Source organism: Mixophyes fleayi, chromosome 5, assembly GCF_038048845.1.
Source record: "Mixophyes fleayi isolate aMixFle1 chromosome 5, aMixFle1.hap1, whole genome shotgun sequence".
Lineage (NCBI taxonomy): Eukaryota > Metazoa > Chordata > Amphibia > Anura > Limnodynastidae > Mixophyes > Mixophyes fleayi.
In genome coordinates, this window is record NC_134406.1 from 266,624,594 (window position 1) to 266,642,849 (window position 18,256).

General features: G+C 39.8%; 1 protein-coding gene across 5 annotated transcripts in view; it reads right to left on the reverse strand.

The window, feature by feature from the left end:
- The window catches only part of ETV1 (ETS variant transcription factor 1), a 55,751-nt gene that overhangs the window by 14,003 nt on the left and 23,492 nt on the right, over positions 1-18,256 (reverse strand). For all 5 annotated transcript variants that reach the window (XM_075214060.1, XM_075214061.1, XM_075214057.1 and 2 more), the window contains 3 exons: positions 10,620-10,749; positions 7,606-7,794; positions 3,203-3,450 (listed from right to left, as the gene is read on the reverse strand). In XM_075214060.1, coding sequence (XP_075070161.1) covers positions 3,203-3,450; positions 7,606-7,794; positions 10,620-10,749 — 567 coding nt within the window. The remainder of the gene's footprint in view (positions 1-3,202; positions 3,451-7,605; positions 7,795-10,619; positions 10,750-18,256) is intronic.

Genomic DNA, 18,256 nt, shown 5'->3' on the forward strand with positions numbered 1-18,256 from the left:
CAAAAAGTAAACCAGCATAAAACGGCTCATGTTTTCATGAAGCAAATAAAAAAAAGAGCTAACAATGGAACAATAAGTTATTAGCTTTGCTGGGGATGTATTTGCATCTTTTAAAGATATTAAATAAAAACAATAATTATGAGATACTTGAAATGAATAAGCATTGTCGAAGGAGACTGCCAAAAAAAATCTAATTAAGGCAAAATGAAAGCAAGTACATACAGCTACAAAATAAAAATAGACCTGTACTTAAAAACAGTCTAGCCAAATTAAACACTTCATTTCTTAAAGGGGACTACACAATCCAGATGCTCGAGACCATCACTTCCTTTTTTCTCCAGGCTGCCATTAATGATTTAGGATTCTGAGCTACCATGGCAACCACAGTCACATATCACAAAGTAGTGAGCAGAGAGGTTTTGGAACGCCCATCTGAGCTCTGTCAGCAGTGTAACGTCCTCCTTTTCACCCCTCTGCCGTCACATGACATGCTGAGAGCTGTGAGCCTCGGTCCGCCATTTTTGTTTGCCAACCAGAGATCTTTTTAAAAGGAGATAATGATTTGTAGGAGGATAGGCAAGAAAAACAACGCATGCTTAAAAAGTTACTGGGGGACTACTGCTTTAAGATCTTGTCCATGTTTCCCCATGTCCATTTTGCTGTGTTGTATGAATAATTTAGGTCCATATTATGTTTCCTAGTACACCAGTTTCAACAGTCTGACCACATTCATATAGTGATTAACGATTGCGATGTTTCGAACATTATGGTCCGTTTGCAGACTGTTAATATCACAATGACAAAGAACATTTCTCACCCATAGCAAAAAAAAAGATAAAAAATAATGTTGCCATCACTTCTACTATAAAGTAATAAAATCTCGCCTTTGCCCACCTTCCAGTAGCATGTCATACCCCCAAGCTGCCGGCTTCCGTCCTCTGTGCCGTAGCACGCACCAATGCTGGCAAGATCGATCCGCAGTGTCCCAGTATAATATAGTGGCGGAAGGGGGTGTACACCCATAGTTGGGTGGATCGTTTCCTCTAGCATGTAAAATACTGCACTGTATCTCAGGGCTAACCAACAGGCGGTACCGCCGACCACCGCACCCTTCATAAAACCCGTACTCTGCTCACTGTGGGCTGTGCTTATTTCTCTGAAGTCTTTATAACCTCTACAACTCAGCCTAGTTTCCTGTAGCACAGCAAGCTCACCAAAGTTATTCACAACAATCTGTTCCTTTTTTTATCTTTCACAGTTCAGAACACAGATTTCTACATCTGTGTATATCCGGTACACGGAGCCCATAAAACGGAGTCATATAACATACTGGCACGGCCAATGAACATTAATCACTGCTTCAAGTTGTCTGGCAAGCAGAACAGCTGATGAGAACATGAAACCTTCCAGCTCCAGATTATTGAACCGTTTGGAATGTTTTTCCTCTCTCTCTCCACTCTACTCTCCGGCTTTATGAATGGAGCTCTGAGCTGTACAAAGCCCATTCATGTAAAAAAAGACAGCGCTCGCAAAGTCGCCCCCCCTGGAGATCAATCAGTCATCGCTAAAACCTGGGTGATTGGTTTAAGGCCATCTACAGACGTCCATTATGGATTTAAAAGCAGCCTGTGTTCTCCTGACCTCTCTTAATGCATAAGGAGTAAATCCAGACTGCACAATTCTCAAATCAAATAACTAACAAGACCGTAGCACTTACAGTAACTCTTGATCTCAGGGATAGGTATTTGCTTGAAAAGCTACTGCACCCACAACATTATTTACTGCATGAAGCCTAGCGGATAAATCTGTCTGAAAAGGTGGAAATATTTCAAATCTGATATAGCCGACAAGCTTTTGTTTGATGTTGTAGCCTTAGAACATAAAAAGGGGGTTGATTTAATACAATTTTCTAAAAAGGATAAAGTAGTGGTGTTCTAGCTATTATTTATCTAGTACAGCAATGGGCACCAGACGGCCCACGGGCATCCAGCGGCCCCGCCAAGCCTTCATCTGCGGCCCCCCACCCATCTGCCCCTGATCTTATCAGAACTGGGGAAGCCAACGCCCCCATCACGTGACCTTGTCTGCCGTGTAGGGAGGTCATGCGGCTTACCCAGAGGAAGAGGCAATGCACTGCGCTCTGTCTCCTTTCTCTGTGCCGATCCGCCACCTATTTCACATTGCCAATCTAGTACATTTTAGAAAATAACTAAGGGCCTGATTCCTTAAGGATCTTAACTTAAGAAACTTCTTATTTCAGTCTCTTGGACAAAACCATGTTACAATGCAAGGGGTGCAAATCAGTATTCTGACTGTTTTTTCATGTAGCACACATATACTTGATAGCTTATTTGTACACTGAAATTTAAAGTTGATATTTGTGTGCTACATAAAAAAAGAGTCAGTATTTAACTTATGTGCAAAACAGAATACTAATTTGCACCCCTTGCATTGTAACATGGTTTTGTCCAGGAGACTGAAAAAGGAAGTTTCTTCAGTTAAGATTGTTAATGAATCAGGCCCTAAAATCTGATTGGTTGCTATAGGCAACACCTCTATTTTGCTTTTTTTAGAAGGTTTGATAAATCTGCTACTTAAGTCTTTTATACTTCATCTAAGCTGTTCAAACGAATACTGTCCTTAAAGTGTAGCAGTCATATATGATGATTGAATACACACATACACACAAATACACGCTATCACCATTTTGGTAGCTGAACCAATATTCATGAAGACGCAGCCTATCAATTCATTAGAAACTAGTGACATCACTGAAGAAATACCCATTTGGACAATACAATAGTTCAAAATAAGGCTAAAGTATATCAAATAATCCCAAAATGGGGTTAGCCATTTTGTGAACCATAACAGCTGGCAAGAAGCCAATGTCACTGAAAGTTTGAAATTAAATGACTGACATGCTATGCTTTGCTACTTGAGCTTTTTAGTGCACGTCAGCAGCTCACTTAGCAATGGGCGTGCATTGATCCCTAAAACTGGTTTCCAGTTGTTTGTGAAATAATCACCCTCGCTGCCACATTAAAATTGAGACTGGCCGGAAACAAGACAGCTTGGTAGGTCCATATTTTTAGAAGCCACATTCAGTCACCAAGAAAGAAGCTGAACGTTTCTATAAAGTACACAAGTACATTTCAGTGAAACAGGCTTTGTATATAATCATATAACTCATAGCAATAAATACCTGAGTCATAAGCAAAATCTCTCGGTTCCTGCTTAATCATCAGAGGAGGCGGAAAGTTCTGGCTAGGGGTATTTCCAACCATGGTGCCATGTTCATAAACCGGATCGTGGTATTCTTGCTTAAATCCTTGCGGAGGGAACTGAATGCTAGGTTCGGACATCTGACGTTGGTACACGGGTCGGCCTTCTCTTGGCAGAGAAGGGAGCGGCGGGAACGAATTGCAGGGTTCGGAGAGCTGCCGGCGAAACCTGTTTCGCAAAGTACAAAAACAAAGCTGTATGATCAGCAGGAATTATTCTACAATAATAAAAGAACACTGTGGAATTCTCTCCCTCACACAAAAAATTATTTCTCTAGTCTTCAAACTTTAAGGTGTTCTCTGAAAACCCACCTCTTCGGGCAAGCTTATAAAATTCCTCAACCACACTCAAACTCCCTAGGTTACCCTATTTACACAGTTCATACAAGACAACAACCCTCTGACCGACATTGCTGTGTGACCGGATCACACAGCCCACTAAGCACTTTTATCATTTCAATCTGGCTGCACCAATATGCAATATGTAGCACTTACCCTTGTGTATCAAACTTCCATTGTCCCATAGAGTGTAAGCCTGCGAGCAGGGCCCTCTTACCTTTATATCTATATGTATTACCCAGTATTGTTTTATTACTGTTTGTTCCCAATTGTAAAGCGCTACAGAATCTGCTGGCGCTATATAAATAAATGTTGATGATTACGCTGAAGGACACTAAAGAAAAGTTAATAGCAACTCAAATTAGTGTTGACAACTTTTTTCAAGACCATTGTCATTTGTTCATATCAAATATTTAGCTAGGACTTAAGCCCTTATACTGTAAAGAAATGTGTCCGGATGTTATAAATCTCATACAAAATGTGAAAATTTTAGCACTATTTTGAGGTTTGACACTGTACGCCATCTTGACAGCCGAGTGCAAGCGATTGTCTTTTTTATTTTTTTTTTATTATTTTTTTTAGCAGGCACTGCCCAAACACAAAAGCCTGCCATGGGTTAGGTATCTGTGGGAGACCCAGCGATCGCCTGGTTAAGCAATTTTATTTATTTTTTTTAGCAGGCACTGCCCAAACACAAAAGCCTGCCATGGGTTAGGTATCTGTGGGAGACCCAGCGATCGCCTGGTTAAGCAATTTTATTATTTTTTATTTCTTTACTTTTTAAGACACACAGAGACTGTGGAAAGTTTTTTTTACAAAAATGACAGATTTCAGTCTATTAATCTCTACTTTATTATAAATTTGACTGATTACAACTCTGAATGGATCTCCAGAGTTGTAGTCCCTGGGTTACTGGTGTAAGATTCTGGACCTCTCAGTACAGGATACGGTCTTTTACAACACTTGCACTAACTATGGTTTGTCCGCAAAGTTAGCAGCCGGCAGTGTTTAAATAGCTTATTATCCCACAATGTATCATTTATATTAATAATGTCAACCAGGTCTGTTAACAGAGAAAACACATGAATATTATTCTGTGCAGCTAGTTGTGACGAGACACAGCATGTACTGTGCTAGTGAATGTAGCCGTCTTTCCCTAACCCATGAGTGACAGTTCATAAAAGATAGGACGATCCCATTATAGTCCAGGGGCTCCAGAATCTCCTTACGTACAGACACTGTGCCTAGTATACATATATAGAGACATGTTTGTCATGGTGTTCGGTCAGATGATCAGGTGTTTACAAGGCTCTCAGTTTTTTTTTTTAGGTCTAATTGTGAATTAAGCCAAATATCGCTTTCATATAAACCAACTTGTAACACAGGGGTGATGGCATTCTATGGGGCACAATTTACTACCCTATGAATGTTAACTCTCACAAGTTTGGCTCTCTCTACCTCCTTGTCCTCTTTGCGATGTTTCCGTCGTTCTGGTTGTGTCCAACGTAGCAGCTTTCTCTACAGTCTCTTGTATTAGTTTATAGCGTTTCTCTCATCTCTTACTTTTATGTTTATTCTTCTGTTAATTTCTTGCGGATTATTTAGAAGTTATCACAAAATCTGCAAAAAGGGCTCATTTCATTTTGATTTATCAACACTGAACATAATAGGGAACATTTCTGAACACAGGTAAACCAGAAAGAGGCAGCATGGTGGCTTAGTGGTTAGCACTTCTGCCTCACAGTACTGGGGTCATGAGTTCAATACCTGACCATGGCCTTATCTGTGTGGAGTTTGTATGTCCTCCCCGTGTTTGCGTGGGTTTCCTCCGGGTGCTCCGGTTTCCTCCCGCACTCCAAAAACATACTGGTAGGTTAATTGGCTGCTATTAAATTGACCCTAGTCTGTGTGTGTGTGTGTTAGGGGATTTAGACTGTAAGCTCCAATGGGGCAGGGACTGATGTGAGCGAGTTCTCTGTACAGCGCTGCGGAATTAGTGGCGCTATATAAATAAGTGATGATGATTATAAAAGAGATTCTGTAACCCATGGTAACCAGATTATTTCAACATATTTTTCTGTATAATCTAAAAATGCAACAACCTATGAATCCAGGTAGAGCAGGGCACCATTGCTTTCCTCTGCTATTTAGACATCAGGGCATTTTCTATTGCGGAATTTAAAACAAACCCTTTTGTAAGCAAAAGAAAAGGGAAGTGCATTACACAGGGTCCATATTCAAAAGGTTAACTGTGCAATAATATTTTTAAAAGGTGGAGAGTTCAATAATCAAAATGATTCTTCAGCGTTCGCCACTGAAGGTCGAGAGTGAAATACAGATTTATTGATGGGAATAACAGGCTGTAAGAAATCAGAGACCTGAATGGAAGTTGTTTATTCCATGATACTGACACTTTGCATTCAAACGCGGTGATTCAAAACCATTAGCTAACAGCATAGTAGCATTTTAGACGGCACTAGAAATCATTTGCAATGCAAAACGTATACAAAAAGTTGAATTTCCATGTTTCTGCAGGAATACGAGGATAAGAAAACACAGCGTGATACACAGATGGCTAGTTTTACATTCCAGTATTCCTTTGTGTAAAATAAATCTGTCCAGATATGTATTTCAATTATCCCTGCCCATCCTGCCCAAACGTACAATAATCCTATATTATAGCAGACGTGGACAGCTAGGAACTACAAGTCACTGCATGCCACAAATAGGTAAACTCTGTAGTAGAGTATAACCAGCCTGTATTGAATTTTTATTTTCTTCCTAACAGCAAATCTCCTGGATATTAAACTTAAGATCAACCAAGGATAGTTAAACAGATACCTAAAGTAGAATAAGTATAATGGTTGAGGTAAGGCTGAAGGTATAATTTTACAGCAACAATAACGAATGTTTGTAAAAAGTTAAACAAAAAAAAATAAAAAAGCCCCCAATCAACAAAACAACCCCCATAGCGCCTCTAAATTCCAATGGACTATAAATAAACAGATTGCTGTGGGTATTTTAAAGTTAATTTCATAAAATTAAAGTTGATGCACTGAACTACCTTCCTTTAGCCTGCAGGTGTCGCCGTTCCTGGCGGCAAGGTTTAACAAGAAAAAATGTATTCGCCACTAATCAATTGGAACAGTGACATCTGCAGCCCATAAATAGGTAATGCAGCTTGCAAATACAGTAAAGAGGAGTATACCAACATCAATACATACATGTCCTTCCTATTACTTTTTATCTGAAATATACAGAAAAGTGGAGTTACATTTTCCACCAATATAAATGTAAAACATGATATACATAGATGGACCACATGATTTAATTTCTGATACTGACCAGATTACAAACAAAGTCATAATATAGTAATGTACCCACTAGTGTAATAATACGGATAGTACAAGTCACATGACAACATGAAAGCAGGCGGACAATAGCAGACTGTTTTATAATAGTCACGTAAATGGGAGCAGATGTATATTATTATCTTAATACTTAGACCTAATGACTACAGAATGGATTGGAACATCACTGAATCCCAATTTTAAAACTCACGGAAAAGTGTTATATACCTATTATAAACCCATTAATACAATAAACAAAGATATTTGATTTCTAAACTCATTTTAAAAAAACAGATAAATAAATATTTTATAATGACTTGCATAAGTTCCTACAACTTTTCTCTAATTGGGGACCGACATTTACCAAAGTGGATTCTATCCTACAGAAGGCCAAACCATATGATAAAGGAATGCGGTTCTGCTTTGAATTCATTAGATGTAAACAGGTAAAGATGGTAAGAAATAAAGTCTGCTGCTGTCCGTATTGCTGCTAACTGGGCAGTTAATTTAAATATCGAAGTAGGTGACTTTGACAGAAATATGGCAGCATGTAATGAGTAACTTTTGTCCATCCAAGACAAGCCCATACACTTAACTTTCATTGGGTAAGACAGAGAAGAGCAGCGTTGCCTTACCTGTGGTCCATGGAGTAGCTGCTGTCTGGGATTGGCTGGGACGGTGGAAGGTGCGTGGGGAAAAGTCGTTCTGGTTTTGGATTCTGTGCAGTGTTGGGTGATGCATGGTGCAATGGGGACACTGGAGTGCTTGAGGGTGTTGGGGGGTTAGAGGGCCTCATTCCAACTTGTGGTTTCTGATCATAGGCACTGAAAATAAAGATAATATAAAGTAATATACACCTATGCAACATGCCGTTATGTTCTAGAAATGTATTAGAATTCTTTTGCTTAAACCTCTCGTCCCTTTTCCTGCTGGAATTTCCAACCTGATGCTAGGGGACACAGTAAGCAAAGTAGAGGGGTCAGACTTAAATACAATCTAGTAATTCCATATGAAATATGGGGGTAGATTCATCAAACCTTCTAAAAAGAATAACAACCAATCAGATTGTAGCTAGCATTTATCTGTTACAGTCTAGGAGGCGACAGCTAGAATCTGATTGGCTGCTACAAGCAATACTTCAACTTTTGCAATTTAAAAGGTTTGATAAATCTACTCCATGGTGTCACTGAATTTTGGGAAGAACATGGAAGAAATTAAATTTTGTATGTCATTTTTTTTCTGTTCCTTAAAATTAATTTGTTTAACTCTTCCTAGTACATGACAGCATATAACAAGCTAGGCGTTCGGATATCCCTATAAGCATAGTTAGAGTTTTGTACCGATTTTCCCCTTTTTCTGCTCTCTGTTCAATTATCTGACCGGGTCGTGTCCCCAGTCACAGAATACAACACCCTTACTAATATAACAGACGAGCCCCATAGGCAAACCGAAGGGGGGGAGGGGGGTCCCTAGTGTCTGAAAACCCCCTCCAAGCCTAGGGCACTGTATAATTGAGGTGGATGGACCCTGCTTCCGCTTCACACAGCTCTGCTTGAAAATAGACAGCTGCGTGCACCTTATAGTAGTGCATGCAGCATTGCCCATGTATATTATGGGGATAGGAAGAGTTGGAGAGCAGCCAAGCACTGTCTAAAATTATAGCCACGCCCTCATGATTGCTGGTCACGCCCACTAGCGGCGTGGTGTGGAAACCCCCCTCTACAAATCCTGCGCCCTCAGCCCACTCCCCCAAAGTGTTTTATTAGTTTATCACACATGAATAAGACTGACAGAAGGGATTTGGGAGGAGATAAGAATTTGTACCAGCACAGAACCACTTTTTATTTTTAATCTATAATAATCTTATCTGAAACTTAAGGTAAAATAATACTTAGTCCTAATGACAGTTTATCTTCATTTTGTTACCTTCCAACTAGTGAACAAAAAAAAAATGATCATCTGATATTCAACAAAAACATTTAAAAAAAAAAAAAAAAAAGAAAATATTATTTGCAATATGCAAAAAAAACAAAACCTTTAGATGAAGTGGGACAGTGCCTCTAGCATCCAATTTATCATGCAAAAGAACGCCCTGTTCGTATGACACACAACATCTCACTACCCTTGGTTCAATAAACAAAATAAATCATATAAAATAGACAACATAATATTTCAATAGTTCTGAGGGGTTAACCAGGCTTTAAACAAACAGAGAGAGGTTTAGACGTGTTACATTAACAGTTATATAAAATTAAAGAGGAGAAAAATCACCTGATCTACAAAATCTACCTACACGTCACAATACATTCTGCACTGGACAAGCAGCGCAGAGTAAATCACTTTAAAAGCCTGTCTGGCCTATACTAAACAAAAATGCATTACAGCAAAGAAAGCAAAGGTTAAAAAGCTTTTTGAAAACACTCTGCTGAAAAGCATTATTTTTCATCTAAAGGAACGCAGAGCCAAGAGGCCCCATAAATTATAAAAACTGGCAACTAGAAAAGACTAGTAAATTAGAAAGGTGTCTCAATCTCTTTAGATGGTGATTGTGAATTCATCTGCTGAGTTTGCACAGAAATCACAACTAGAGATTCAATAACAGGGGCCATAGTCTTTTCAGGAGACCGATTCTAAACAAAATATATTTAAATGTTATGAAAGAATTTTTTAAACTACATGAAATAATGATCCATTACTTATATACTTTTTGTCTTACATGGGTAATGCAAAAGATTTTCTGAACCACCAGTGACTTTTTTCTGGCCTTCTGGTGGAAAATGGGATCTAATTGTGTGCTGGACAATTTAACCCACATTGATCAAGTTAGTCTGAAAAGATACATGTCTGAGCTTACTCACCTCCCCCCCCCTGCGGTGTTACACTGGCACTTTGAACACTAGATTTTTTCCAGCTATAAATGCTCTAGTGTTCAAAACGCTCAAATCACTTGTGATTGGATGATATGGATGGAAAACACTCGGGGCTAGATTTACTAAGCTGCGGGTTTGAAAAAGTGGGGATGTTGCCTATAGAAACCAATCAGATTCTAGCTGTCATTTTGTAGAAGGCACTAAATAAATGAAAGCTAGAATCTGATTGGTTGCTATAGGCAACATCCCCACTTTTTCAAACCCGCAGCTTAGTAAATCTAGCCCTCAGTGTGACCTCATAAGGAGGGGGTGGGTGAGAGCTCAAACAAGTATCTTTTCAAATGTTTGAGTAGTCATCTCCATTATCAGTATTTGTAACAATGTACATTCAATTATATAAACAAAAATTCAATAAAATAAGAAAGCATAATCTTGCCTTTCCCAATTGAATTGAAGCTTAACTAGCAATGCTCACTTCGCCCAAGAATGCAGCCAGTCTGAGGAGAAGACAGATTCAGAAGGCATTCTGGTGGCTTAAGTAACAAATATGGCTTCCGACAATGTAACGTTCATATAGATGAAAAGATAACAGCAAAATATTAGTTTTTATTCTACCCTCGCAGAATGCTAAACCCCAATTTAGGATTCTAAAGGAGATGACAACCTCGACCGCATCTCAACATTCATTGCAATTGGCTAGGGGCCATACCTGGCTGAATAGGGCACCAGGTATCAGATTGCATTCATCAAATACTCCAAGACAATCTTGCTTTGCTTACCTGACATTGTACAGGCACTTTTCTCCATAGCTGAACTTAAACGGCTGCTCCTGACCGCATGCAGTGTTCAATTCGGAACAGGGACTGTGAGGCTCTTTCTTAATTTTTAAAGGGACACCATGGAAGGCCACTAGGAAACAAGAGACAGCCATGGTTATAAAAGAGCAGTGTTGTATTGCACAATACGTATTACAAGTAAGAAAAACATGGCATGCCAAAAACACCTTACAAAACGCGTCAATCTTGACAATATAGACAGCAAAACATTATACTGGTTATAGAGCATCAAGAATCCATGGGGGGTGGGGGGGGGGGGGGGATACTTATTTTCTATCTTACAGAGAATTCACACCAAGCATAACTGCTGAACATTAGAGGGAACATGCCCTCTGACACACAGTGGAAGCAACCATATTGTGGGCTAAACCAATACTCTTGAGAAAGCAGCCTCATTGGGAATCAGTACCCCAAAGTACATCGGTGACACCCCCGGTCACTAGAGACGGATACACTGCATTCTCATGACTATTGTTTCTCTTGTGTAAAGGCAACAGTGAGGGGTGAGTTATTTTTGTTGCAAGTTCTCTACAGGTAAGTGAAGAAGAGGCGGTATGGTCCGTAGACACGAAGGGCCTGCTGAGTCATTAAGGAAAGTAAGGCAAGAAAAAGAGTAAATGTTCCCCAGGAAAAACCATGTCACAATGTAAGGGGTGCAAATTAAGTTTTATTATTTTGCACATGACTTAAATACTGGCTATTTTTTCATACAACACACAAATACTTGATAGCTTTATTTTTACACTGAAATTTAAAGTTGATCTAGAACGTGCCCTACCCAAACTATAAATCTTTCAATGCAAAGTTACTCATGCTTTATACTTTGCTCTCCTTAATGACTCAGGCCCTAAATGTTCAGATTTTGTACAGTACAGTTTAGCAAAGGATTGCATACTGAAGGATAAAGCGCAATTCACTCACAGTTGCGGGTAGTACAGTAGCACCCACGCACCTACACTCCTGGGCCTCCATCATTACTGCTCTATACACAGTGTGCCAGGAGGTAAGCTGTATAGTTACATACATATTACAATTATCACCTTTAAAACAACCTGTCAGGTTACCTAAAACATTTCTCATGTCACTGCCCCACTGACTCCAGGGAGTATTACTTATGTGTCTAGGACTCTCTAACAAATACAAAAGTGGAAGCTGCTCAAATCAATTTATAGGCCATAACAGGTGCTTGAAAGGGTGGGGTTATCCTGCAAGGAACATACACACAACATTTTTTTCCCCCAGCACACTGCTATAGCCAGCAACAGATCTGCCATTTCTACTGTAGATAAAAATGCAAAAGTCTTTGTTGCACACATTTGCAAATGTATGTTTAAGCCATCCGCCACGCCAAGGCGCTTTTGCTAATAGGATGGTCCTACTCTAAACAATGAGAGTCCCATATATTTGGGCCATACATATGTGTTTTTAAATTGAGAGCCAACTTACCAAAGAGGTACCCCAGAAGCCTCCAAACAGCAATTCATTCTCATTGATTAGAGTAGGACCATCCTATTAGCAAAAGCGCCTTGGCGTGGCGGATGGCTTAAACATACATTTGCAAATGTGTGCAACAAAGACTTTTGCATTTTTATCTACAGTAGAAATGGCAGATCTGTTGCTGGCTATAGCAGTGTGCTGGGGGGAAAAAAATGTTGTAGGACTCTCTAACAGTCAACCTTAAGCTTTCAGCGTTCTTCTCAGCACCTATATCCCGGGTGCTCCACCCGGCTGGTTTTAAATGTCACCCGGCTCCTGGAGCCCAATAGAGTCCTATTATAATAGAATACACTATAGTTTCTCCTAGTAAATCAGGCACTATGTGAGCACTTCAGCCATCAGTGTGTGTTAGACCAGAGGAGGAACTAGTGAGGTGTGGGCTCCAGGGAAGCGGAGAGGAGGAAACCAGGGCCCACATGATCTACATGGGCCCCGTTGCACTGCACCGGCTGCATCAATGGTAGTTCTACCACTGTGTTACACCACAGACCACCAGTCTGACCGGTCCTGACAGCTGTGGGCAATAACATCCACAATTTTTCAATATTATTATAAAGCATCACAACTGCCCCCATCTGGCTATTTCTTAATCCACCCGGCTGACAACAATTTCTGGCGAGAACACTGGCTTTAATATCCTCACTGGATACTTAACATAACATAATAATAATAAGGGCTGTTTAACACATAAAACTGTACTCACAACTGCTCATAAATAAACAGATAGGTGAAGAGTGAGTTAGATACAGGACAGTGAGGAAGTTATTTAAATCAAACATAGAACCCCACAAAAGACTGTCTGACTTCCATATGGGTCACTTGTGCTCCGTAACACTTTATAGCATCACAATTCTTTTAAAACGATTCACCTATACCTGGAATATTTCAATTTAACTGAACTAGGTTTGAAAATGCAGCACAATAATGTGAAATGAAGCTTCATCAGATATTTTAGGTGTATGGACATCAACATCTCTACAAACAACAACATTGTGAGCTGTGAATCCATTTTCTAACCTTTATTTATAGAGCACCAAGCATAGCGCTGTACAGAGAATATGTAACTGTTCACATCTGTCCCTGCACCTTTAGAGCTTGCAATCTAAACTCCCTCACACACACTGTACGGGGTCCAGTTAAGTTAGAGGCCACTTGATCTACTAGCATGTTTTTAGAGAGTGGGAGAAAACCCACGCAAACACGGGGAGAACATACAAACTCCACATAGCTAGTACTCTGGTCGGATTTGAACCCATGACCCCAGAACTGAGAGACAACAATGCTAACCACTGTGCTGCCCAGTAAAATGTAACTAAATGTTTTAAAAAGGCTGTCCGGGGAAAATGGAGGAGTGCATGCTACCAGGTATCAGGCTTCCTGCTTGTTAAGCTCTTAGAAAAGCCCGAGTTCTGCGGTCTCTTTATGCTATAGGATGTCTGAACTGAATTAACATTAAATGACAGCATCCTTTCACTATGTGCTCAATTCAATATCAATTAAGATTATACGTCATTCACATGCATTAACTCAATCCTGCCATTCTGGCCAGTAAATAGCAAAAGAGAATAATTAGATTATTTTATTTGCTGCGGTCACAATTCCCATATGGATCATATATTGCAGAGTACAGATGCTAGACATTGTTTAACAGTGGTTGTGGAAGCTGCTCTAAAAGTTAAACAATTCGCCGGAAACTTTAGATTGACTTAACGATTCCAGCTAAACTCCAGTAAGGTGAAAAGATTCAACCGTGATCAAGCCAGTTCTACCACGACTGAACATAACGGCTACATTATACAGCATTGTAACACAGACAAAATAATCCGTTTCTTTTAAGTTGAACTTTTGGTTTTTAAAATACTTCACAGTTTTAAACTTCTAGTGTGGAGATCAATGTTTAGAAAACAAATACTTATTTAGATTATTTTCACAATATAAGTAGCCAGGTATTTGCTGCTGATGTTGGTGCCTCTGTGATCTCATCATCATCATCACCATTTATTTATATAGCGCCACTGATTCCGCAGCGCTGTACAGAGAACTCACACACATCAGTCCCTGCCCCATTGGAGCTTACAGTCTAAATTCCCTAACACACACAGACAGACAGAGAGACTAGGGTCAATTTTGATAGCAGCCAATTAATCTACTAGTATTCCCCTTCCCCTTTCCTTCATTCCCCTCCCCCTCTCTATTCCTCCTTCTCTCCCTCTCTCCCCTGTGTCTCTCTGTCAGTCTACCCCACCCCTTAGATTGTACGCTCCTTTGAGCAGGGTCTTCTCTCCTCCTGTCTTCTCCAATTTCAACTCTGCTCGCCAGCTTCCCTGCCTCCTCCTCGAGGACCCTCTTCCCCCGCCCCCTCTCGCTCCCTCCTCTTCATCCTGGGGGTCTCCCTCTCATCCGTGCCCTCCCTCCTAGGTGCCGTTGTTGGCAGACCATCCCCTCTCCTCTTCCCCGCCCCTCTAGCTGTGCCCTGAGCTCACTGAGTTACTGTGATTATTGTTTACTGTACTGTGCTGTCTCACCTCGTATTGTAATTTAGTTTGTCCCTGTACGGCGCCGCGGACACCTAGTGGCGCCCTATAAATAAAAAATAATAATAATAATAATAATAATAATAGTATGTTTTTGGAGTGTGGGAGGAAACCGGAGCACCCGGAGGAAACCCACGTAAACACGGGGAGAACATACAAACTCCACACAGAAAAGGCCATGGTCAGGAATTAAACTCATGACCCCAGTGCTGTGAGGAAGAAGTGCTAACCACTTAGCCACCGTGCTGCCCCACTAGTTCCTTGAATGGATAGGCTACTTTCCATGAACACTGGCTCAGCCCAAAAAGTGGCTTCATTGACAGTGTTTAGGCAACTGGTCTACAGGACAGCACGGTGGCACAGTGGTTAGCATTTCTGGCGCACTGAGCTGGGGTCACGAGTTCGATTCCAGGCCCTAGGTCTGCGTGGGTTTTCTCCGGTTTCCTCCCACACGCCATAAAACATACTGGTGGGTTAATTGGCTGCTGACAAAATTAACCCTAGTTTATGCTGTAGGGAGTTTAGACTGTAAGCTCCAATGCGGCAGGGACCGTTGTGAATGACAAATATTCTGTACAGCCCTGCGGAATTGGTTGCGCTATATAAATAAATGCTGAACAGAAATGTGCATGACCCTCTGCTATTCTAGAATTTGGTTTTATAAAATATACACTGGTAGGTTAGGCATAATCAATGTATACTAGTAAGAAAAAACAAAAAAACACCCAGCATAAATTGGGAAATAAATTAATATTCATCTCCAAATTTGAATTTGATGATAAATGAGGCCATTTATTTCTTCAACAAAAGCTGCACCAATCTGTGTCCTTGCAACCTGCCAGCGTTTGCACAGAAAAGCAGCATATTCATTTTCTGCAATTTGCTTTCACTGTCCCACATGGAGCTGCTGGATGTAAAAAACTGTTAAGTACTAAATTATTCCTTATCAAATCACCATCATCATCTGGAGTCATGATCAACACTAATTCAATTAAAGTCCCTGAACACGGCTCCAGTCTGCTGTCTGATATATACATTTTGCTTTGCACACTGTAGAAGGAAGAAATCTTTAATGTGTATGGACTGTGCTGCATCGTCTGAAGTTAGAGATAGTGGAGCACTCAGCATCGTATACTACTGTAACACTTCATCTAGAATGCTGAATAAGTATTAAGTGATCCTACAATGTCTACATTATGCCAGTATTGCAGATTCAGGCGCAGAACCTCAACCAAGCAAAAAGAAAAAAAAAACCTATAGGATGCATCTCCTGCAGATTTATATAGATCTTGAATTAAAAAATAAATTTCCCATCTGATGAGATGATCCGTTAAAGGTTTCTTTTGCCTTTAAAGCCAACTTTCTCTGTATTCCTAAGGGGGGGTATTCAATTGTCAGCGAGTTGGTTTTTTAGCTTGTTAAGTCATTTTAACGCCGTTTTTTATCATTTAACTTTTAACGGTTAACTTTACCCGCAATTCAATTCCATGTTTAACGCTACAGTTTTTTTTCATGAAACGGTCCTCTCGCGCTCCAGTAGAAGGTCTATTGAAAGTGTAGGGTGTGCGAGAGACAGCCGCGTTAGAAGCTATTCAATTGTTTTTTAACGCAGCAGGTAAAACAAGAAAATATGCTGTTTTATCTCGCACCTCTTTGGGGTGTGTTAAAAATAAAAAACCTCTGAAAAGTATTTGCAATCAGGTAAAAATGTTGAAAAAAAGTTAAACTTATGTTTATCACTAATGCCTAACTTGTGTAAGTTAATTTTCTTGGGAAAAAAATATTGAAATAAAAAAACAAAAAAACGAAATAAAAATAAAAATCACTAATTAAATATATTTATGTATGTTTTTGGTACAAATAGGAATGCAGTAATGTGTTTTGACATGGTATAGATGATTGTATATTAAAAAATAGTTCAATTAAAAAATATACTAAAGAAAGTGCTTAAATGTAGATATTATCAATGTATAATGCAATCTAATGTATGCAAAACCTTTTGTTTGTGTTATACATGACTGCGCTAAAACTCCCCTTCACTCCCCTAAAATCCCGCAAACACAATTTTTAAGGGGGCAGCGTTCCCTCTTTTTTAATTGAATTGCACAAGTTTTCCCGCTGCGCTAACTCAAAACGGTCGCTATTGCCGGCAAAACCCCGCAGGAATTTATTTTTTCCCCCCCCAACATGGAGGGGAAAAAAATAAATAAAAAAAACTCGCTAGCAATTGAATACCCCCCTAAGAGTTAACTGTATGTTTTAGCAACATTGTTGCAAGAGAGTAGATTCCTGTAAAGTTGTATGTTGGTGAACAGGGAAGGAGAGGAGATACCAGTTCAATCTTTTCAAAATGGAATGACACAGGTCAGCTAAAATATCTAGCACAATAAATAAATTAGAAACAAATTTAATAATAGTAGATCTCTTAATAACAATAGACGCAACATATTCTGATTAGCAATTAGGATAGTGCTACCACGTACTTAAAAGCGCTGGTCTTCATATTTAAAGAGACTGTGTATTCAGAAGTAAGAGTAATGCCCCATTTGAAAGATTAATTTGTTACCTAAAACCAGTGTGTAAAAATCTAATCCGTTACATATTGCAGTCCCGCTTTGTCAATCAACAGTGTGGTTTAGTAAATAGCTACATCGCTCATCCATCCTCTAACTGCAGTCTCTTTTTATCCATACGGTCTCTCCATCTATAAGCCACACGCCGTGCTGCCATCTTGTACTCGCAAAGCCACCACACTTGGCTTAGAAAAGTGAACATTTGTGGCAGCGGTAACAGTAGGATTATTTTATTTATTTTTAAATCCTTAGCCTTATCCCTTCCAGATACCACAGGATTTTTTCTCTTTCTTCGGGGTCCCAATCTAATATCACTATGTTACCAGCACTCCTGGCTGCTCTCCCTCTCTCCCCAGCCACTATAACAGGACTGGTTGGTGCAGTTAGATAGATGCTGAAAGGATCACACAATATCCCACAGGACTGGTTGTTGTAGAACAAGTGATTCCAGTCAGTTAGTAAACCCCAAGAGTGACAGGATTGGTGACCAGTTTGACCACTCACCTAAGAGAACAGATTGGAGGATTACAATGTCCTGGACAACAATTTCCTTAATCCAACACCCGCACAGCGTCCCTTTTACAGAGAACGAAAGCTCGAAGATAAGAGGACTTTCCAAGAAACTCATTGAGAAGGAGAGGGCTAGTCAATCTGGCAAACACATTTATTCATTTGAGGGTGTCAACATAAAACTGGGGACTTTTATTTTACTAGCAAGATTTTGTATCGCAGGAGAGGTGCACGACGGGGGAGAAGAGTATGGGCAGGAGCACATGTGACACCCAAGAACCACATTAATGCGCTTTAAATTAATTCTGGGATAAAATACTAATTGTGTTTCAGTAGGTTATAATGATTTGGGACTGTGTTAAAAACATCTTTACAATAGGGGTGTTTATAAGAAGTAAACGGGGGAGTGCATTATGTCTCCATAGTATATTACCAAGGACATCCCTCTTTTTGATCTTTGAACATT